Source organism: Bubalus kerabau, chromosome 3 (genome assembly GCF_029407905.1).
Source record: "Bubalus kerabau isolate K-KA32 ecotype Philippines breed swamp buffalo chromosome 3, PCC_UOA_SB_1v2, whole genome shotgun sequence".
Classification (NCBI taxonomy): Eukaryota; Metazoa; Chordata; class Mammalia; order Artiodactyla; family Bovidae; genus Bubalus; species Bubalus kerabau.
Window position 1 is genome coordinate 88,082,736 of NC_073626.1, and position 23,794 is coordinate 88,106,529.

General features: G+C 40.3%; 1 protein-coding gene across 1 annotated transcript in view; it reads left to right on the forward strand.

Annotated features, from left to right (window-relative positions):
* Window positions 1-21,494, forward strand: part of DPP4 (dipeptidyl peptidase 4) — an 84,819-nt gene extending 63,325 nt beyond the window's left edge. Inside the window, exons 20-26 of the mRNA XM_055572416.1 lie at window positions 1,581-1,775; window positions 4,130-4,184; window positions 4,795-4,894; window positions 7,756-7,820; window positions 18,544-18,616; window positions 18,874-18,947; window positions 20,574-21,494. Of these exons, the coding sequence (XP_055428391.1) occupies window positions 1,581-1,775; window positions 4,130-4,184; window positions 4,795-4,894; window positions 7,756-7,820; window positions 18,544-18,616; window positions 18,874-18,947; window positions 20,574-20,675 (664 nt within the window). The 3' untranslated portion in view covers window positions 20,676-21,494. The remainder of the gene's footprint in view (window positions 1-1,580; window positions 1,776-4,129; window positions 4,185-4,794; window positions 4,895-7,755; window positions 7,821-18,543; window positions 18,617-18,873; window positions 18,948-20,573) is intronic.
* Window positions 21,495-23,794: the final 2,300 nt, after the last annotated feature.

A 23,794-nucleotide genomic window follows, 5' to 3' on the forward strand; every position in this document is an offset into this window, starting at 1 on the left:
CTGCCATCCCCAAGGAAAGGGAGGAAGATGTTAACAAAGATGTCCAAGCAGGTCTTGTCCAATCCTGTTGGCAGGGAGAGTGAACAGATGAGTAGGAGAGATGGGCTGGGAAGGGAAGAGTTACCCGAGAAGTTCTGGGTCCAGGAGTCTTGTAGATCATGCAAAGAAGACCTATTTACAAGACCCGATGACCTGGAGGGAATGTCTTGATTAACAAATGGAAATGAGAGGGCTTGATGAAGACTGTATACACAGCTATGTATGGATAAGTTACAGCCTGTGAAGAATGCAGCTATGAGAGAATTAAACTTGTTAATAAGTAGAATGCCAACAATAACCCATTTTCCAATAGTCTATTTCTTTCTCCTTTGAAGTTTGTTTTTTTGTTTGTTTTGGCTGCACCATATGGCATGTGGGATCTTAGTTCTCTGACCAGGGATCGAACCCATGCCTCCTGCACTGGGAGTGCAGTCTTAACCACTGGATCACCAGTGAAGTCCCTTCCTTGAGGTGTCCGTTCATACTTTGGCCCATTCCACAGTGCCTTGTGGAGCCTTAGTGAGCAGCACTGTGCTGGCCACTGAAGCAAAGGCAGTGCATATCCTACAACAGTCAAAGTCCTTAAGGAAGTAAGTGAAGTAAGTGAAGTTGCTCATTCGTGTCCTACTCTTTGCGACCCCATGGACTCTTAGCCTACCAGGCTCCTCTGTCCATGGGATTTTCCAGGCAATAGTACTGGAGTGGATTGCTATTTCCTTCTCCAGCGGATCTTCCTGACCCAGGGATCGAACCCGGGTCTCCCACATTGTAGATAGACGCTTTACCGTCTGAGACACCAGGGAAGTCCTCAGGAAGTTCTAATCAAGGAAACGTGTAGTCTAAGAGTGTTTGTAAGCTCAATCAGAAAGATATATTTGAAGCTGCATTTATTGTCATCTTCATTATTTTTTCATAACACAACTCCCCTCTTCTAATTATTAGAGTATTTACTTCTTTGATTTCCAAGATATATGCAACCTAGTAAACATTGGTCTCAGAGAAGGCGATGGCACCCCACTCCAGTACTCTTGCCTGGAATATCCCATGGATGGAGGAGCCTGGTAGGCTGCAGTCCATGCGGTCTCGAAGAGTTGGACACGACTGAGCGACTTCACTTTCACTTTTCACTTTCATACATTGGAGAAGGAAATGGCAACCCACTCCAGTGTTCTTGCCTGGAGAATCCCAGGGACGGGGGAGCCTGGTGGGCTGCTGTCTATGGGGTCGCACAGAGTCGGATATGACTGAAGCGACTTAGCAGCAGCGGCAGCAAACATTGGCCTGTGAAGTCTGTGTTTGATAGCAATCTTCAAAGATAAAACTGATGGGCATCTTCGGAGGAAACACACAGCCATTATAGTCATGTTGTCATGACTATCAAGTTTGACAGGACCCACTGAGAACTCCCTGGTGGCTGGCACGATTTCAGGCTCATGAACAGGAAAGATGTACACTTCTTGTCCACAGGGAATTAGAAACGCAAGCCCTCTTCATTTGACTCAGGAAAACCACAAAGGCTAACAATTTGGGATTTTTCACAGATATGCAGGCCCCTGTAGTCAAAAAGCAGATGCTATCTTCAGACTCAACTGGGCTACTTACCTTGCAAGCACAGAAAACATTATAGTAGCTAGCTTTGATGGCAGAGGAAGTGGTTACCAAGGAGATAAGATCATGCACGCAATCAACAGAAGATTGGGAACATTTGAAGTTGAAGATCAAATTGAAGCAACCAGGTGAGTGACTAGGAGGTGAATTCAGAGGCTATTTAATTCCCCGCCCCCCATTTATATTTTAAAGTTGTGAAGTATAAAGAATTTCAAGTGTCCTGGGAAGAATCATTCATCCCTGGGCTGGATTTTTAGTGAAAATATTATGTTCAGGCTTAGAAAGGGAATTGATATGCGTGCTACCATCTTCTAGCAATAGGGACTCAGAATTCATCAAACACATGGACAAAACAGGGATAAATGTGCCTCTGAGTAAACATCTAACTAAACAAGCAAGCCACCCCTATGGTCAAGGATAAATAGAGGAGATTGGTGTACATTTATGTCAGAGTAGGATGACAGCCATGTAGTCTTAGGAGTGGTACCTACATTCTGCTGAGTTGAGAGTTCCTCCCCCAGTTTGGGAAAGTTGTGGAATACGACCGTTGTCACTCAGTTATAAGGGATTCTTTAAGGAAGAATCACATCAGTCGTGAGACTATAAATAGATGTGGTCTGACTTCAGAAAGATTTTAATCTTAATTGGTGGTTATCCTGGAGTGCACATATAACATGCACTGTTTTACCTGCCTTATCCCTGAAGCTACACAGCAACCCTCAGAGATGAGTGTTCAGACCTTACACTTAAGGTAAAGAAATGGAAGCTCTTAGGTTAGATAATTTGCCAAGACTGTTCAGGTCTTGAATCTGGGTTTCCCTTCAACTTACTTTCAGTTGCATTCAACCAGTAAATGGGGAATGTAGTCTTTGAGGTTCCATAACCAACTGCAGAGATGTCTGGAAATTAACGATTTTAAATAGTGTTGTGAAATCAGAAACTAGGAAATGGAAAAAAAAATTGTGAATGATTAAATGGATGGAAGAAAATGCCTTTAAAAAAAGGAACAACCAACAAGGAGAAAAGATGACAATTTATTAAGTAATCCTAAATCTGTTAAATCAAAGTTAATGATTAGCTATTTTCCTTGAAAGTAAAAAAATAAATAAGATTTAGATATGACCATAAGTTGTTTTCAAGAGCGAGGCTTTGATATTTTTACAAGTTCATTTTTATTTATCCAGATTGGTCCTCTGTGAGGAAGGGCATGGCTTCCAGCGCCTCTCAAGTCTAAAATGATAGAATTGTGTTACCCACAATATACAACTCTGTTTCAAAAGTAATGAGTAGTTACTTTTTTTCAGCAACTCAAAGGAACTATGTACAACAACACAGATGAATCTCACAGACTGATGAGTGAAAGAAACCAGGAACAAAAGTATATATCTTATATCCACAATTGAATTTATATTGGTACAAATTCAGGTGAAAGTTTTCTGGGATTCAATGAAAGAATTTTTTTTTTTTTCCAAAGAGAAAAATGACCCAGAGGCTTCTGGGTGATAGTATTGCCCCATTTTTTGGTTCAAGGTATGCTCACTCTGTAAAGGCTTACGAGCTTGCACACTTGTGATTTGGTACACGTTTCTATATATATGTGTTCTAAGTTTAAAAAGTTTACATGGAGAAGATGAGTTGAAAAGTACTTACATTGAATTTTTTCTAATATTGCTTAACTCAGAGCAGTCTAAGACATATACCGTCAATTGAAAACAAAGGTTCTTAAGGTCACATATAGGTCAGTGGGTGAGGGTCCCCCACCTCCCTCGATACTACCAAGTTAAGAACTCCATTTGCTAGATTTTTTTTTTTTTAAGTAAACCAATTGCCTTTTGATGTAAGGCTAAGACTAAGAAATAGATGCAAAGAATATTTTTCTCCTTTCTTTACCTGGATTCCAACCACACAATTTAGTGACAAAAAGACATCTTAGTCCTTCAAGGAAGAATTGCCTCATATTTCACAGTGTTGAATTAACTAATCAACACCCATCATAAGAAGGGATGTATTTAGAGAATGGTGTTTAAGTCCTCAGGTAGGGGGCCCAGAGATACTTCTCAGCCCTGCACAGATGTTCTCCATGCTCCCATGTTTCTCTATTGCAGGGGCAGCCTCTCTCAAACTGAAAAACATCTGGAGAGGTTTAAATTCAATTATGTTTAAAAAAGTGCATCTGGGCTGCAAATTTTTATATACAGCTGTGAAAAAAACAGCCAGGATTTGTTTTCTGTGAATCATACAGACACACACACACACATAATTTTTATGGACTCCAAAACAAGTAAACCTTGTTCATCTGGCTCTTAAGTTAAAAATGATAGACATTGATCTCAGGTGTTTATTTGATTGCTGGTAGCAATTAATCTTAATTTCTAAGAGAATGAAATAGAGAACAAATGGCAGGGTTTCACATTTGTGCGGTTACCTTCGTTTTCTATACACAGTGTGATACTAATTCGTGGACTTCCTCCATGCATTTTAGACAGTTTTCAAAAATGGGATTTGTGGACGACAAACGGATTGCAATTTGGGGCTGGGTGAGTACTTTGGCTGATGTGTTCCTTACTGAATGTAATCCAAAACAGGATAATTTACTTTTGTTTGTCCATATTTGGAGGTGTAAATCACAACCATCATGTCCATCTAAGAAGGTCCAAATGTCTTAGATTTCTGGGCAATGAGTCCTCCCCAGGCTTACGCTTTTGTTTATTACAATGGGGAAAGGAGGTGAGCAAGTAAGAAGAGGAGGCAAGAAAGAGGGATAAAGAGAAGGAAAGACAGAGGGGGAGAGGGAAGGAGAGACACTTTTTCTCGGGAGTCCAAAAAAGTAAAAACTTAGAGTTTATTGCCTTTTTGTTTTGTTTTCTTTAACTTTTTTTTGTTTTTGTTGTTTTGTTTTTAATTAGTACTACTCAGCAGAATGTCAGTACTTTCCCTCTTACACCTACCAAGAAAAGGGACCAAGGCTCTGAACGGGTAGTCTTTAGATACTGCCCAATTAAGGCCAATTTAAGCCTCCTCTATCCTGCTTTCTATCTCGAAAGAGGCACAGTATATAAAGATGTGAGAAATGTGGAAACTGCGACTTGCTTACCATATGTCCTTAATTCCTTTACCTCCATAAAAATAACTGTTTCCATTTCTTAGTCATACGGAGGGTATGTAACCTCAATGGTGCTGGGAGCAGGAAGTGGTGTGTTCAAGTGTGGAATAGCCGTGGCGCCTGTATCCAAGTGGGAGTACTATGGTAGGTGATGGCCCTCAGGTACAGAGATGCTGAGTGCGAACCTTCACATCTCAATGCCATAATCATTCTTTTTTAGTTTCCCTGTTTCTACAGTGAAGAAGCTGATTCATCTTAGATGTACTTTATGGATACCTGTAATAAAACAGTCTCACTTCTTCTGCTGTTGGGAAAGGCTGGGTGGTATTAAATGCTGCTGCTGCTGCTAAGTCACTTCAGTCGTGTCTGACTCTGGGCGACCCAATAGACGGCAGCCCACCAGGCTCCCCCGTCCCTGGGATTCTCCAGGCAAGAACACTGGAGTGGGTTGCCATTTCCTTCTCCAATGCGTGAAAGTGAAAAGTGAAAGTAAATGCTACCTACATATTTACTTAGCAACCAATTGTGTTTCCTAAATGTCTTATCAAGAAATTATGTTTTCCACATTTTAAAACATTCCCAATGCTACAGTTCTTCAGATACCCTTCCTTATCTTTATTCTACTTTGACTTTGGTGCTTCACATATTACAAGAATAAGAAAAGTATTTCTTTCCCTTCAGGTTAAGGTTGAATATAAAGTAGGATTTTGGGTGGAAAGAAGAGACTTTGGCAGGAGAATTCCTGGGGGCTTTGTTTCCACTAAGTAGGTGAAAGCCACTCTAGAATATTCTTTTCACCACTGAGAAAGTATTGTTCTATCATACACATGTAAGGCTATGATTCCCAAGGGGAAGGGGGAAGCAGTGGAACTCTAGGTAGTGGGGAAGAGCCAGAGGTGGTGAAAAGATGAATTATTTTCCTGTATCTCTTCTGACCCCATCTCAAGTCGTCTATGCAGTATAATGATAGAATCATTGATAATGAATATGCTTATTAAATATTTTATGACTTAATGTATGGTAGTATATGGTAATGCCAAAGCTGTGGAAAACTCCAAAGTCAAGAGAAGCCAATGTGTAAAAGATACATCATTGTCTTTCTATCGAAAAAAATTGGAGAACATGGTTAGGATTGACCCTCACACAATAGATTTGTTTTCTTATAATACTTTCCTGCTTGATACTAATTGTTCTGTATGATGGCTTATTTCTGGAGACCTCTGGTGGTCAGTAAGATAATAGAAACAATCTTCATGAATTTGGAAATATATAATGGTAAGAAGAGTTCATTAAATGTATATGGACCAATCTAACAAGAACTTTCTAGAATTCTTACATATGTGAAAATTTGAACAATATTACTCAAAAATCAAATGGAAGGTGTGCATAAATGGTATTGCAAGACATACTTCTAAAAGTTTACACCGACATTAATGAAAGTGAAAGATGCCTAGTCATGTCTGACTCTTTGCAACCCCATGGGGACTATACAGTCCATGGAATTCTCCAGGACAGAATACTGGAGTGCGCAGCCTTTTCCTTCTCCAGGGGATCTTCCCAATACAGGGATTGAACCCAGGTCTCCTGCATTGCAGGCAGATGCTTTACCAACTGAGCTATCAGGGAAGCCCCACATTAACCCCTGACATTAAGCATTTTTTAAATAGTATTTAAAAAAATTTAGATCTTCTTACACAAGAAAACCTGGTTAGCATAATAAGAAAGGGCTATTATGTTCTAGGACAAGAAGAATTGTGCCTGTTTGGGGGAAAAATTACTTTGCCCTTAAAAGCTATTCCTACTCCCCCACCCCATTAAATGTACATCACGTTATTTATATTTAAGAAAAAATTAGGGTTAGGGTTAGGGTTAAAAGATGAACATTTTGGGAAAGTCTTATATTTTAAAGTGTGCTTTAAAATATTATATTTCCTACATTAGTGTCCTCTAGATATGTACAATTGCATATAGTCTATATTCACTTTAATCAAAATGATAAAATAATAAAAACTCATTTTGGAGGAAAATATTTTGATTTCCATAGAAAGGGCCTGAGCAATATATATGGAACAGCTAATACTAGTTATCAATGCCAGTCATTCAAAAAGGGTTAGAATGTTGCTTAATCTTATTGTTTTGATGATCTATTCTTCTAAATAATTAATTAAATTGGTATTGAAATACTGGTACAATTACAGTGACATCCATTAATTTATATAGCACAATGGAAACATATTATACTTATTTACTTACTGTAACCTGGCCATTTTTCAAAAAGTTATTTCACATTTTTAAAGTTATATTGGAATTCAGCAACAATACATTTTCTCACTGATATTTTAAGAAATATATATGTGTGTACATATAGCTATATGTATATATATGTCTTTCTCCACAAAATGAGAGAAAACAGATGTTTAACTTGCCTTATGATGGAGTAGCTGAGCCAGTGTGGTGTTGTATTTCAAATAATGATAACTGAATTTTTTCCTTTCAGTCTGTCCCTCCCCCACCTAAAAGAATATGTTTTAAGTGAGCAACTAGTAATTGAAAATTATGAGGTGTTTCCAGTAGGAGAGAGAATATCCTAAAGTAGGGTATATACATATGTCAGGACCAAGAAATTCAAGACAATTTAGACATTAAATGACTTGCTAATCAAGATCTTTAAGGGAGTCAGATGTTTAATGTAATGTCCTTGTCACTGAGCATTTCACATTTGACTTTTCTGCAGGTGGGTTATTGATTGGGTTTTAGATCACTCTGTTTTGATCTCCCTCTGCCCTCCAGGGAAGGGCTAATGGGAATTGGTTACAGGGCTGAGAATGGAAAGACAGGAGTCTGGATGCATCAAAAAGCCAAGGAGAAATGATCTGAAGAAGATACTTCTGATGGTATAACATTGTAGACCTTTGCGCAAGTTAAGACATAAAGTAACCCAGTAAAAGGGGGTAAAGCTTTTATTGTATGAATTAAGTTTTTTTTTTTTCTTTTTTCCATCACAGACTCCGTGTACACAGAACGTTACATGGGTCTTCCAACTCCAGAAGACAACCTTGACTCTTACAGGGTAAGCGATGGTGAACTAGATCCATTTTATAACCTATTTATAAGTGGTATAAGAACATTTTTAAGTGCATCTATTCTAGAAAATATATATTTTTTATTTCCAACAAAATTCTTGTTAAAAAAATAACACAGGTGGTTTAGAGTTACTCCAGTAGCTTCCCCTACTATATTCTGCATAATTACAGCCTTTATCGTATGCTATATAGGTCACAATATGCATTCATATGGAAATACAAAGCAACACCAGATAATTACTTTAATTATAAAAAAATTTCCGTTTAGAAAACATGTCAAATTCAACATATTCCTTTAGAGCCCAGAAGACACTCGAAGTCTTTAACCACATATTAAAATTTCTTATGGTATTATCATAATTAAGATGTATGTACAAGCCTATAATTTTCTTATTCTTAGCCAAATGTGTACATTTTTTTTTCACACAAGATTTGAGTAAAGCAGGTGTCCTATAGGTGCAGGAGGGTAATACTCTGAAAAGCTCTTGAACCCAAATTACTGAATAGCATCCACCAGGCTGGTTGCCTGCTTGGAAGAGCCAGTGGGCAGGTTACTGCGCAGATGGGCTATAGCATCTGAAGTGGGGCCTGGGTGCAGCCATCATTGGCAGCCTGCATGCTAGTGTGGGTGCCACTGCGGGGCCAGGGCATCTCTTTGGTAGCACATTTGCTTCAGCTGGAATATCAGCCTAAGTACTAGGGACCCTTCAGGGCATTGGACCATTCCCCAAAACTTCCAGATTTTGTCATGTAAGTTGGAAACCCCTAAATGTACAGATGGCTGGGTCAGTCATCCGGTGTTTACATTCTTCAGAGGATATTCAAAACTCTTCCCAGGACAGTGAATTAAAAAGAAAGAAAAACAATAACCCGTATAATTTAAGAGCACAACTTCTTCTCATCTGTGCCACAGCTCTCGGACGCTTGGGCTTTGTATTCATACATTGTATTCATACATTGGTCTAAGCCATAGTTGTACATTTTTGTAAGATGTCATCATCGTTAGGGGTTCTGAAGCCATTTGATCAAAGCACAATAAAATGCAAATACAATTTCCAGTTTTGCTAGACATGTACAGTTTAGTTTTACATCTTCCTTTCAGCTTTATTTAGCAAGGCTTGTGTGGGGTGTAGCGGAGAGGGGTATGAGTACATTTGTGTCTGAGTGTGTGTTTTCATCTCTGTTTACCAGTCAAAATAGAAAAGTAACAACTGTATAAAATAGATAGCTAATGAGAACCTACTATGTAGCACAGGGAACTCTACTTAATGCTCTGTTGTGATCTAAATGGGAAGGAAATCCAGAAAAAGAGGAGATATGTAAACACATAGCTATTCACTTTGCTATACAGCAGAAAATAACACAACATGATAAAGTAACTATACTGCAATACTTTAAAAAAAAAAAGAGAGAAAAGTAACAGCTTATGAAATGGGATGTATGAATCACCTTCTACTATAAAGCAGTCCCATAATCAGGTTGTCCTTATGTCTTCTGATTGTCCCACGTGATACTTTGGACTCAGTGTTTCCCATTCTTTCTCCTCCACATCCAATCAGCTGCTTTAGACATCCTTTCCCTGCTTCATGATCACATTGCTGATGTCACGTGACCACCACCTTTCATAGCCATAACCCCGCTGCTCATTCCTTAGCTGGTGTCCCTACACTCCAGGCTGTATCGCACACAGAGGTAGGAGCTTAACCTATACTCACAGCACTTTCATGGACTTTTCCCATGGACTCAACTAAGTCCAGCTCTTATTCTTTAACCAGGTGTTCAATACCTTTCTTACAACGGCCCTGGAATGTCATTTTCCCCCTTCCACCTCCATCTATTAGGTGGAGAAGGAAATGGCAACCCAGTCCAGTACTCTTGCCTGAAGAATTTCATGTACAGAGGAACCTGGCCAGCTGTAGTCCATGGGATCACAGGGAGTTGGACTCGACTGCAGGACTGTCACTCACTCCATCTATTAGGACACTTGTACTGCTCTCTTGGTGAACTAGCATCCTCTCTTTTGACTCACATGACATTTTCCTTGTATATCTCTCAATCCTTAATTTATTGTTCTTGGATTCATAGTTATTTTGTACTCCTTTCCCCCCCTCTGTTTTTTTTTAAATATAAATTTATTTATTTTAATTGGAGGTTAATTACTTTACAATATTGTATTGGTTTTTTTGCCATACATCAACATGAATCCACCACGGGTATACACGTGTTCCCCATCCTGAACCCCCCTTCCTCCCTTCCTCCCTCCCTGTACCATCCCTCTGGACCCCCTCTGTTTTATTATTAGTCATTCATAGCTTTCCTCAATATTGTATTCTTTGGATCACCCAGTATAAAATAGAAACCTTAAAATCTTTTCTGATTTAATTTTAAAACTTCTTGAGTGGAAACATTGTTATAAAAACTATACATCTCCATCATCTCTCTCATTTTACAGCTCTAATTTTCTTGTCAGTGACCTAATCAGGATGCTTACACTTGAAAGCATCCCTCCTGTGGTGCGCCATATTTGGGCCATGGCTAAAAGTCTTTCTCCAATAATCCCAAAGTACTAAAAAAAAAATCCCAAAACATCAGAGGTATACTGCCCAGGACCCTCATCCTGACTCTAGATCCTGGTGGATGATAAGGCAAAGTTAATTTTAAAAATCCCATCTTGAAAGTCTTTGAACCTCCAAGGACAGAGTGAAGTCCAAACCTTGATATCCAAGGAAGTCCATGGCACCTACCCTACTGCACTCCAAAGACATCAGCCCACAGGGTGTTTCCTCTTTAGTCAGTCCTCGCCCTAGAGGATAAATAGTTTTAATCCGCCATGTCAGCCTCTATCTTTTTCCAGATTTTCCTAGAGGCTCCTGATTCCCATCCCCATCCCCCTCTTCTCCAACTCTGTCCCCCCACCGAGGTGGCCATTTTCCTCCCTCCCCTTAGGTGTTCTCCGCATGAGGTAGTCATGTAAATAGAAGTCACTTCCTACTGCCGATGGCAACACACGCGCGCTGGGAGCACAGAGTCACTGTCTCACTTTGCTGCACAGATGGCTCCCGAGGACTGTTTAATCCTTCCACGCCAGGAGTCGGGTTTTCTTGGCACAAAATTCTCTGCTGGCAATGGACACATTAAAACTGCCAGTACCAGGGCGCTAAAGGTTCCCAATGTGTTGCTCAGAGGAATTATTTGGGTGGGCGATAGTTAAGGTGGGCAGGAGAAAGTGAGGTAAATGTATTCTCTGTACTGTTTCTGCCCTGTAAGTTGCCTCCTCAGAAAGTGGAGAACTGAATCTGAGTACCTATATTTGGTGCACAGCAGGCTTTAGAATAAAGCTGCCCTCCTTTGTTTTTTAAATGAGTCTGTGCTTTTGTCTCTGGCAGGAATACATTCAAAGATTCTATTTTCCTCTAAGGCCCCAGCTGCCCCTCTGGACCCCCATCTTCTTTTACTTTTCTTTCCCAGGTTGTTTTAATTTCCCCCCTTTCTCTCTCCTCCTCTCCTTCCCTCCTCCTATCCTCTTGGAAAAAACAAAGGAGACAATTCCTTACAGCATTTCCCTGTTCTCTGTCTTCCCGTGGGTCAGGAGAAATATTTTGAAAGAGTCCTGTATAGGATAGCCTGTTGACTTTCTTCAGTACATCCAGGATAGGAATGACCGAAGTGTGTAACAAGCAAGGTCTTGATCTTTGTACACTTTTTCAACTATAGAATCATTTATCTGTAACCAAAATTATAGCCTTTGGAAGAGAATATAATTTTTGATGAAACTCAGATGAGGAGAGGATTCATTATTAGGTCATTAATGACCAAGACTTGGAAGAATGTAGAGAAACACACCAAGAGAAGGACATTTTGTGAAATAAAGGTCATACTTACTATTTAGGAAAGGAACTTGAAGGAAGCATTTGTATATGTAAATGGAACACGTGGGGATGTCATGTACAGCTGTGCAGCTTGTGTACTGCTAGAGGCCAGTCAGCTCCATTCACTAAGGCATGCACCTCTGGGGCTGCATCCAACCAGAAGGCGTGCCTTTGTTTATTCTTACAAAGCCACCATATAGATTATGGGACCCTGGGACTAAGGCTTGGACCCAGTGCCGTGACATAAGCAGTGATCCATAAGACCCTTTTTGTAGATAATCACCCACCTACTGCCAAGTGGCAAGATAGAAGCACTTTAAAGAATACTGGGGACTTAAAGAGGAAGAAGACATTCATGGCCCTTAAACTCCAAGGAGCTGGTCCCAGAAGCTCTAAGCAGGCAGGCAAAGCAGAGGGATGACAGCGAAGCTAATAGGGCAGTGAAGCTCTGTGGAAGCATTTTTCTTTCTGCTGAAAGTCTCAGTCAGAGTCTCAGTCCATAGCCAACAGAAATGGCAATAGATTTGAGCAAAAGAATCAGATAGACAATAAGACAATGCTCACCCCCAATGTGTGCTCGACTCTGCAACCCGTGGACTGTAACCCACCAGGCTCCTCTGTTCATGGGATTTCCCAGGCAAGAATACTGGAGTGGATTGCCATCTCATACTCTAGGGGATCTTCTCAACCCAGGGATAGAACCCTCGTCTCTTGTGTATCCTACACTGGGGGGTGGATTCTTTACCACTGCACCACCTGGGAAGCCATCACCCCCATAGCAATAAGCAAATAGCAACCATGGCCCCACCTTGAGGAGTGGGTTCCTAACAGTGATGAATAGTTTCTACATGGCCAATCACAGTTTCTACAAGGCCAAGCAAATCTGTGAAAAATCATTAACAGGGTAGACTTTCATTCACCTATTTGAGGTCCCTGGTGTTCTAGTTGTTCAAAAGTTGGTGACCTTGTTGGTGGGACAAAGTATGGAGACAAAATTTTTGAAGAGAAATGAAAGTAGTAATAAAGCATGAACTCGAGCACGACAGAGTGCCCAATATATATGGAAAAGGTTAGTGATTTCCAGATTGTGACTGTGGAGCCCCAGCATGCCTTCCGAGCAGGTAGTGGGGAAGGGAAGTGGCTGAGAAGCTGGGATTTCACCTCCCCCCCACTCCTCTCAACCAAGGGGACTCAGTTTCATTTATTTCATTCATTTTTTTATTCACTCATTAAGTGCTTCTATGACCAGATGGGCTTCCCTGGTGGTTCAAGTGGTAAAGAATCTGCAGGAGGCCCAGGTTCAATCCCTGGGTCTGAAAGATCCCATATAGAAGGGAATGGCTACCAACTCCAGTTTTCTTTCCTGGCAAATTCCATGGCGGGAGCCTGGTGGGCTATAGCCCCTGGGGTTGCAGAGTCAGACACAACCGAGTCACTGGCACTTCACTGTTCTAAGCTCTTTACATGGATTATTAGGTCCAGTTCTCCCTCAAATTCTCTGAGATAAGTGCTTTAATTATCTCCATTTTATTGACCCAGAAACTGAGGTGCAGTGATGTTATATAAGATGTAGCTACTGAGGGGTAGGAAAGGGAGAGGGCACTTATCTGGAGCCAGTCAAGGAAGACTGCAGGGATACAGAGGAGCACAGGTGCCTTCCGTAGGCTGCCCTAGGGGTGAGGCAGAGGAGCACAGTAGAGGAGTGGTGGGCAGAGCTGTTTCCGGGGATTTGTGAAGCAGATCGGATGAACCGAGGGATAACACAGAGCAGGGCTGTGGGAAGAGCAGGCCAAATGGTGGCTAGTAAGGCAGGATGGGAGGCTGGGGAGGGAAAGGATTCACAGAGAGCAGCATCAGATCAAGGGCAAGAGAAATGAGGCCCGAGTCCTGAGCCTCGTTGCCAGGAGAAGAGGGCAGCCTGGAACACACAGAAGGGACTGATTTAACTTGTAGAGGAGATTTATTTTGCATTTTGCTCAGAATTTGATAGGCTTTTGGCAAGTGTACGAAACAGTCATAGATTTGGCAGTCTTCTGCTAGCAGATTTGAAATGTTCAATCCTTAAGAACTGCTGCATCGTTAGGTTATGCAAAACAGGGTGCAATTTTGTAAATATGCCATCTTGTACTGATTTGACATTTGTTCTATTATCCCAGAATATGCCAAAGGGAGAGAGACCTTCAGATTTAAGCCAAGCCTTAACTTGTTTGTTGAGTGCTGATAAAATGTTGACTGCTGTGTGATCTTTAAAGAAGCCAGTGTTGCTGGGTGAGGCCTGAGGTAGGGCCCCCTGTCGGCGGATAGGGACTGTTTCCTTGGTACAGTTGTTTGATTGATGTGAACTAATAAAACATCTGATGTGTTGGGTTGAATTAATTTTTTCTTAAAAATTTTTTGTGGCCTTTGTCGTGGCATGAACGGTGCTTCCTTAAATAGCTTCATTTAATATTACTTATGAGGCTTTGACGGCAAGTGGGAGTCTGCGCAGGGCAAGTCAGCACACTGAGGGTGCTCTCTCACTGAAGTAATGGGGTGTCCATTAGACCAGTGGCTGCTCTTTCTACCAGATAACAATGAGTTATTTGGCTGTGAAGTAAAGGGGCATTAGAATATGATGTTAAGAGGTGAGGACTTTTGAGTTTGACCTGTGCTCAAATTCTGTTTCCACCATCTATTCGCTTGAAGAGGTTACTAAATCCCTGTGAACTGCTGTTTCCTCATCTGGATGATAGGGATAATCAGACCTGTCTCTGAGGTTATTGAAAGGATTAAAGGAGACACCTGAGCCTGCCACGAAATAAGCTTTCAAAAACATGGCAGCTGCTACCATTATCCTTGGGAAGCAAACTGTCCTTCTGGTTCCTGGATGGCACAAGGGGTAGCTTAAAAATTGTTAGACCTTCTGTTTCTCACAGTACTTCCCCACTCTTATCAGCTCTCTCTTTTATTTCAAAAATACAAAGATTTATTTGTTGGAAGGTAACTGAAGAACCAGCATGATCCAACGAGCAGCTACAGATGGTTCTTCTTGGGGCTTGAAGGAAAAGCTCCTCGCAGAGATGCTGAGGATCGGCGCTGCCACTGGTCCAGTCCTTCCCACTTCGCTTTGCCAGGCTGTTGCTGGCAGCGGGGCTCTCCGGAAGTTTCTAGCCTCGGGAGAGTGCCAACTGCACCACCATTGCATCCCTGCCCGTTTATCACTCTAAGCTTCCTTTTTAGGAGCTGGTGACAGACTATTCGGCTTCTGACTTAGTCATCCATTTCCTTTTTTATTTCTGTTTCCATCGATAGGCAAGTGGGGATTATCCTATTTTGGTGGGTTGAATTAGCACAATTAAATTATTTCTGGTCATTAATCCTCCCTTAAATTAGTGCCTGCATTTCTTTCACTGGCTTTGGCTGCTGCCCTTCACTGGTTAAAGTGTGCCATACAGCGGGCTGTCAGGAGTCTTTCTCTTCGGAGAAGCCAGGGTGCTCAGTCTGGTAGGGAAGGATCAGTGTTCTGGAGGCAGGGGGACACAGCTGCATCTTTCCCAGGGGGGGCGGGGAAATGTTCTCAGCAGCCTGAGAGCCTTGAAATGGGTGTGTGCCTGAGGCTGCCTGGCTCCCACGCAGGGAGAGGTCCCAATGATGCATCCCCAGCGAGCAGGGGGACGTGCACGTTGGAAATGACACTCTTATCTTGTGGTTGCAGGGGAAGCCTTTGTTTTATTTTTCGCTTGCTGCATTAAAGTATTTGTCTTTCTTTCTTTGTAGTGTAATATTGTTAATGTAAAACAATTTGCATCATGACACTTTTATCACAGTTTTCGTCTTTTTCTCAGTATGTTGCATTTCTCACCATGTCTAGTTCATCACAGCTACAGTGTGTACATCACAACATTTATCTTAGGCTCAGGGTTTTACTTGTTTATAAAAATTGTCTTCTTTCAGCCTGTATTCACTCCATTTAAGAAAAAAAAAAGGCAGCCAGAAACTGTTTTGGTCCAAACTCCAGTAGTTATCACATTCCTTGCTAACTGTCCTGCGTATTTATATGTCTCCTAACTATTACTCTATGTTTCAATGACATTTCTCAGTTTTATGGCTCAGGGAGGTTGTGAAGTAGCTTTTGCTCTGCACTCTGCCAAGCAAGGAAGCCCTGGGAGGCTTTTAGAGGTGGGGGGCGGGGGAGGTGACACAGCTGTATATTCGGGTCAGGTCTAGGTGTTAAAGTTGACTGTCTTTGGCAAATGAAGAACTTGCTTCTCGGGAGAAACAAGGTGAAGGAAACAACTGCGCAGGCGCAGGACGGACTCGGGCGCCCGGGCCTGGGGCTCCCTCGACTGTCAGCGTTCACTCTCCGTGTGTCAGCCCTAGCCTCTGCTGGCGCCAGGTTTGAATCCTACACTGGCCTTTTTGGTAGATTGATTTTGACCCTTTCCTCTCTCCGGGGCAGAACATCGCTCAGGGTTCTATTGCTGCGATAGGCGCCGCATCAGTCACACAGTCCAAAAATGCCTCATAAATTTCGCAGGGCCCTGCAAGGGTGCTCTCTTCCAATGAATGCTCTCTTCCGATGAATTCTAAGGAGGCCATGAGCACGCAGGTGCAAAGAATACCCCGTGTGTCGTTTACTGCAAATCCCAGGACAGTTCAGTAACAATTTCTTTCCTCCTGTATTTTTGCTGGAAGATCACATCATAAGTAGCTTGGAACTTCACTGGAGACTCAGTGCAGCTTAGGAGGTAAAAAAGGTTCTACCGTCAGACTTTTTGTCCAGCTCAGATTTCCTCCTGTAACCTGGTGCACTTGATTGTCTCCATGTAGAAGTGGGATTGCTATTAATAGACCTATCTCGTAGGAACGTCATTAAATAGAGCGGTGCTTTGATAAATCCTTTAAGATGCTTAGCAGAGTGACTGGCACAGAGTACACAGTAAATGTCAGCTGTTATTACTAATGGCATTGTGCATGGATTGAAAGTGGGCAAAGTATATTTCGGTAAATTTCAGAATGAGAGTATTTTATTTCACTTCCCCTAGCTGTTCCCACTTGCCTCTGCACAAGTAGGACGGAATATAGTGAACAGTACAATATAAGTGGTTACCTTTCTTTCATTTATCCCTTTAATTGATATTTAGCACTGCATTAAATGCTCAGAATAATGAACAATATAGACAAATTCCTTTTCTCATGGAGTTTATTGTTTAGTTGGGTATATAACAAACAAATATTGACTGACAATGAATAAATGAATGGGTAGAAGAATGGATGAAGTAACATTGGGATGGATGAACAGATGAAGGGATGGATGAATTCATATGGGACATCTCACCAGATAACACATTCCCCTAAAAGTAAAGTAAAATAAGAGTGTGACTTTTAATGAGTCCTAGATGTTTCTCCTGAAAGTTTGTGGGTAAATTCTCAATTGGGTCAGAAATGGCATATGGTCAGGACAAGTGGAACCCAGCCTGCACAGAGTAAGAGGGCCTTTGCACTGTTTTCTGGGACAAGATCACTTTGTCAATGCAAACATGTTGGGTGACTTTGTCCTGAAAGCTGTAGGCAGAACGTCTTTTTTCCAGGAACACTGTTACAGCATCCTGACATCAGTGTCAGTAATTTAACCTTAAAAAAAGCCATGTCTCTTGATTCCTATTTCAGTGACAGTAAGAGGAGTTAATCTTCCTCCCATTTCAAACAAAACAGTGCTCAGCAGTATGTCTCCTGGTGCACAGTTCACTGATACCTAAGCTGGGGCTAGAATACAAACACTCGGACCATAGCCTCATCCTCTTCCTGCCAGACCTTCAGGGTTCCCATCCTGATGTTAGCTACAAAGATATCTGTAAAACATAAACCTTGCCTCTCATAAAGTTGCTGCAGGACAAGTTGACTGATTTGAAATCTGTCGGGAGGCTAATGGCCCTTCCTCTGCCCAACTCATAATGAGACAACAAAAGTAGGCTCCAGCTCACCCCTTCCCAAAGTCACTACAATGTCTGTGACATTTTTACCTTCATCCCAACTCTGCAAACATCTCCAAATTAAGACCGGATGACTAGTTCCATACTTTCAAAATGTTTTCATTCGAGACCCCAGCCTCATTTTAGAAGTCCTTCCTAAGGTTATGAAGCAGCCTTCACAAAGCTGACCTCCCAATTTTTTCTAATTATCTGGCTTGGTCCAATAGTGACATTTTCCTCAAGACAGAATGAGGCAGGCAACCAGCCACTGATGATTTTCTAAGGCCATATTTGATCTTTGTCACCCCTCTACCCTCCCATATGTTATATTTGCCTAGGTTTCAAACATCTGTTTCAAAAAAGGTAATGCCTGCTTCTCATTCAGAGCCTAGCAATGTGGACCAAAGTTCATATGACATATTGCAGAGTATGTTTAGTTGCAAATGCTATGTACAGGCTCTTTGAAATGTAGCATGTATGGCACCATGTGACACATGGTTGCCATGGCAATACACTTTTTGGCTGAACTACAGCATAAGCCCATGGAACATACATTGCTAATATGAGACTCTGCCCTGTGCTAATGCATAGGACCCAGCCAATCTGGGTTCTGGGACTTGAGGGGTTTTGTATGCAGCCTGGGTGGCAGGTGCCCTCTTCTGCATGTGCAGGGAAGCTGTGGCATTCTCCCTTTCCAGTCCTTCTCCCAAGCACAGGGCATGCTGTGCATTCTGCCTTGCATGGAGACAGCATTTGCTTGAATATCGGTTTGCTATATTTTGTATCAAAGGGGGCCCCAGCTGAAAACATTTTATTTTGTAAACTGAAGTGAAAAATCAGTTTATGGCAGATCTTTTTTTGAATAATGACATTCTTTTTCCCAATTCCAGAATTCAACAGTCATGAGCAGAGCTGAAAATTTTAAACAAGTTGAGTACCTCCTTATTCATGGAACAGCAGATGGTGAGTTTCAGTTAATTAGACTTTTTAGTATCACAGACAGGTTTGCAATTTCACTACTGACAAAACAAAAGCATGAGGGGCAAGACTGTTACATTTACTTCAATAAAACAGTGTTGCTTTCCACAACTCACTTGTCTTGGGATAAATGGGATGCTGAGTCCTAGAACTTCAGACAGTCCCCTTTCTTCTTGTGCCTTTTCCTACCAGAAAAGTGAAGCAGCTATTAGTTACTTTCTGTTTCCTTTCTCTCCCTGCAGATAACGTTCATTTTCAGCAGTCAGCTCAGATCTCCAAAGCCCTGGTGGATGCTGGAGTGGATTTCCAGTCAATGGTATGTAGCAAAGCTTCCTGCAAGGGGAAGGAACTTCCTGGTGGGGTCTGGTTCCCCTCTCACGATTACTTCTCTCATCAAGGTCCCAGGAGAAAGGGACAAAAGCAAAAAAGAGTCTTATTTTTCCAGTAAGAAGTTGAAGTGATATACTTGAGCCAGAAACACAGTCATGTTCAATATCAGTTAGGGGTTGAAAAGCACAATATTGCATATCTTGTGAGTATCAGATCCCTAGTATTGTGATTGCTCTTCTAGCCCTATGATTGTCCCCTCTCTCCCTAATTTGACTCAAAAGTAATCACTTACCCAGTGAAAAGTATGGCAAAGTAATTCTAAAGTGAAAGCAGCATGATAATCGCTCAGCTCAAATATGAAAATCCATCTCTAGTACGTGTTCCTAGCCCTTCTAACAAAAGTGGGGTATAATAATCAGCAAGTTTCAGTTTTTGCAGCTTCCATGTTATCTTTTGTTGAGCAACTACAGGTAATAAACAATTAGGCTGGGTTTATAAAGTCAGAAATGGCTAGAGAGTTGTTGTTGCCTGTTCAGAGGATGCTTCTAGGTACTAAGCAAAATTCATTTTATGCACTAGATCTTTTCAGATTAAGAGAAAAAAAAGATTATATGTGTGTGTTGCACTAAAATATGTTTGTGTTAAGAGCTTTCTTGTCTGTATTAGCTTTAATAGCCTGCTTTCCCTCGCTCTCTTTTAACATACACACTTTGCTCTGTGCTCAGTTCAAGCAGTACCTACTGTATTTAAAAGCGGGACAGTCATTTGATACCAGAAAACATGGCATATATTTTTGAGGTTAGATTCTTATGAGGTTATGGTGTATATTTCCACTGTTCAAAGAAAAGACATGATACTTTAAGCAATTTTTGAAAGTTAATTTATGTCTCCATGATATATGTTTTCCTGGCAGTGACTTCCCACTTGTTTAACATGGTGGTATGAGTTGATAAATTTTTGCCTCAGGTCATCAACTCTTCCTAAATAAATGTCAGACATACAGATAAGAAATTCCAGTGAAAAATCTTACATGTTTGAAAAGAATACATTTGATTTTTGACTTCACTTATGCTAAACATATATATGGAATATGGAAGTAGATTTTTCTAGTTCCTTAGTGATATACATTAGGAAAAATTGCTTTTTAAAAACATTTAATAGTTTTTTTTTTTTTTACTGCAGTGGAGGAGAAACTTAACAGGTGATAACACTTAATTAAAGTGGGCTTTATGGGATAAACATTCCATCCTATGCATGATGAATTTCTAAGTGTCCTTTGAGTCAAATTTGAAAATGGACTTAGATATTTTCGTGTAATACACATATCCTTAAAGCAGTGTGCAGTGAAGTCAAACTCATGGTGAGTTGTCTCAGCACTTAGCAGGGACAATCGGAGACTCCTGCAAGACAGAGCCTACAGGTCTTGGAAAAGCTCTGGGTGGGGGGAGAGGGGGATAAGAAAACTTGTTTGATCAGTTTACAAACTGATTGAAGAGTTAAAACATTGTGTGTTATTCCATGTATGCTCATGAGAACTCATTTGAATTAAAAAAAAAAAAAAAAAAAAGGCAACTGACTTCCTAATTCTGACCTCTCTCTTTTGTCTCTCCAGTGGTATACAGATGAAGACCACGGGATCGCCAGCAGCACAGCACACCAACACATATACACCCACATGAGCCACTTCCTAAAACAATGCTTCTCTCTACTTTAGCATCTCAAAACGGCATGCCATTTAAAGCTTGTGAAAAGCTACTTTTGCTCTCATTATCTCAAAACTGCACTGTCAGGATAATGCCTTAAAAAAAAACCACTCAAATCAAGAAATGTAAGTTTACCTTGTTCCCAAATTTCGTATCTATAACCTGAAGTAGGGACTTCTGTCTTTGCAACAGACTTACCTTATGGAAATTTCAGTCTGTATTTTTTTATTATTATTTAAAATAATTTCCATATCAGTTGGTGAAACAACTAAGAATTGTTTTTATGGGAGCTTTGCAGAGGTTCCCTGAGCAGCATTATTTTCTAACTGAACTAGTGCAAATTTTGTTCTCTTCTTTGAAGGAATGGCAGGATGTGGGCAGTGATGTCACTGAGGCAGGGGTAAGAAAAGAGGGGTTAGGGAGAGAAGCTGGCAGGGCAAGGCTGTGAACCCAAGTCCAAGCCTGCTGACCCAACCAGGCTACTGTCAGCTCCTCAGAGAAGAGCTGTTCACAGCCAGACTGGCACAGTTTTCTGAGAAAGACCATTCAAACAGTCTCAGGAAATCATATATGCAAAGCACTGACTTCTGAGTAAAACCACAGCAGTTGAATAGACTCCAAAGAAATGAGAGGAAAACTGCCAACAATGCAAGGCCCCCAGGTGCCAGTTATGGCTATAGGTGCTACAAAAACACAGAGGGGTGATGGGAAAGCATTGTAAATGTGCTTTAAAAATACTGATGTTTCCTAGTGAGAGAAGCAGCTTGGAATGGAGATGTGAACACATCAGCTTGCCCTGTTAAGATATGAAAATATTTGTATTGCAAATCCTAACTTGAAGGAGTCTTTGCATCAGTTTTTCTTACTTCATTTCTTTGAGCATCTAATTAAAAAGAATATTTTAACTTTCTTGGACTTGTTTTTAAAAATTGAAAATAAGCTACAAATGTATATAGTATGATTCCCATTCTATATACTGTGGAATTTCTCCTGGTCAGTAATAAATATGCCTTCATTTTTTCAGAGGTGTTTTGTGTCTTGAATCAGACCTAAACTGTATTGGCATATGGACATGCTTACCCAGAAAGGCTCTTGTTTATTTTGCTTGTTATCCCAAACTGCCTTGTAAACATGGAGAGGGTTCAGCTTTTGTAAGAAACAGATACAAAGAGATGTGCTAAATCAAGCAGTTCATAGGGTTTTAATCTAATATCTCTCTATATACAATTTCTGTTATCATACTTATATATAAGCTTTTAAAAGTCAACTTAAAGTAATTTTGGTTATTTATGTAGTATGTAATTTATAATTTCATTCCAGGGAACTATGATGAGGCACATAATATCAAAAATATCATCTTAATAGCCCAGATGGCTTAGTGGAAGTTTAAAAAAGTCAACAACTTAAGTGTTTAACTAATTATTTTTGGTTGACATAACTATATTAATGAAACCATAGATTTAAGATGCTGAATTTAGCCTAGCAAAGTAAAGTCTCGATAAATGAGAACACATAATATTTTTGTTCAATTATTTGTAAAATGGCCTCATTTTTAACAATTGATTTTATAAACTCAAACATAGTTAGAAAAAGTTGTCACAGACAGGATGAGCTACAGCACAAAAATCTAAATAGAAGAATTGGAAAAAAATTTATCAGTTCAATATGAGACTGGTGAGTTGTGCATAGGAATGGACAGAAGATTCTGAAATTGTTTCAACTGTATTTTCAGAACATGGAATTGAGTGGTTTCTTCTTAATTAAGTCTCATATATTATTCATTCATTTGGAACCATAAGTCAACCCTCAAACCTATAGGGTTCTTGTCATAATTCTAATAAGAGAGTTCATTCATCATGAGTAGTGAGACCAATCTTTGAAGAGTTCTATATCCAGAAACAGAAATCATAGGTTACATGTTCACATCCCGGACTGAATTTAGTAATCAGAAAAGCAAAGTAAGTAGAAATTCTCCTTTTATGTTAATTGAAACTGGATATAGTACAATATCAGATATTGTTTAGATACTAATAAGATCATTTTACAACCATATATATTGTATAATATTAGATGCTATACAGATACTAAGACCATTGCATGATATCTGATAGTGTACAAGTATTGAACAATATCAAAACTCTATGAATTTATTGTTTCTTTAGTTTCAAAACATGCTCCATGTTTTCAATGGAGCCCAGAGATAGTTTTAAAAATCCCAGCACATATTTTTCACATAATGAGAGTTACAAAGGGTGATAATGTGCTTGAAGTTAATTTCATCTGACCCTCATAAGACAGTTTTACTCTCCAGTAAGAGTTTTAGATGAGTTTTTTGGGAAAGGAAGTTAAATTGACAAATAAGAGACAGACAATCTGAGGGTATATTTGAAACACACAGAACTAGTCATGCCAGTAAGACATGCAGACTTGTTTGCCTGTAACTGTCGCAGCGTCCACAGGTACCTGGATGATGAGATGCCTTCATAAGCAACCTGTTAGACCACAACAGCACCCAGGAGTGCACATCCCAAAGGAAGGAAGAAATGGTCACATCTCTATGGATACAGTGTTTCTTCTTAAAGTTTTGACCAAGATTTTTAGAAAATCACTTTTTAAATTATTTTTTAACTTTTTTTGTTGGAAACCTTGCTAAAAATGATTACACACCTTCAAACTTTCTTAAATAACCTGCATAGACCATAATTCGGTGCATCCTGATGACTCTAGGCCACCACCGTGAAGCTCAGGGATCACATCAGGCTGTATGTCATTCTGAGTGTTTCTTATCTGCAGGTGGTCACTAAGGCTACCAGTTTCATCACTTGGCATTTGTTGCTTTTGCTCTAAGTTGATGTGAGAATTCCAATTTATAAAACTATTACATTTGTACAATATTTAAGATTGAATAATCTCTAAATTAAAAAAAAAATCAGTCAATCCTAAAGGAAATCAACCCTGATTATTCATTGGAAGGACTGATGATGAAGTTGAAGCTCCAATATTTTGGCCACCTGATGCAAAGAGCCAACTCATTGGAAAAGACCCTGATGCTGGAAAAGATGGAGGGCAGGAGGAGAAGGGGGAGACAGAGGATGAGATGGTTGGATGGCATCACTGACTCAATGTACAT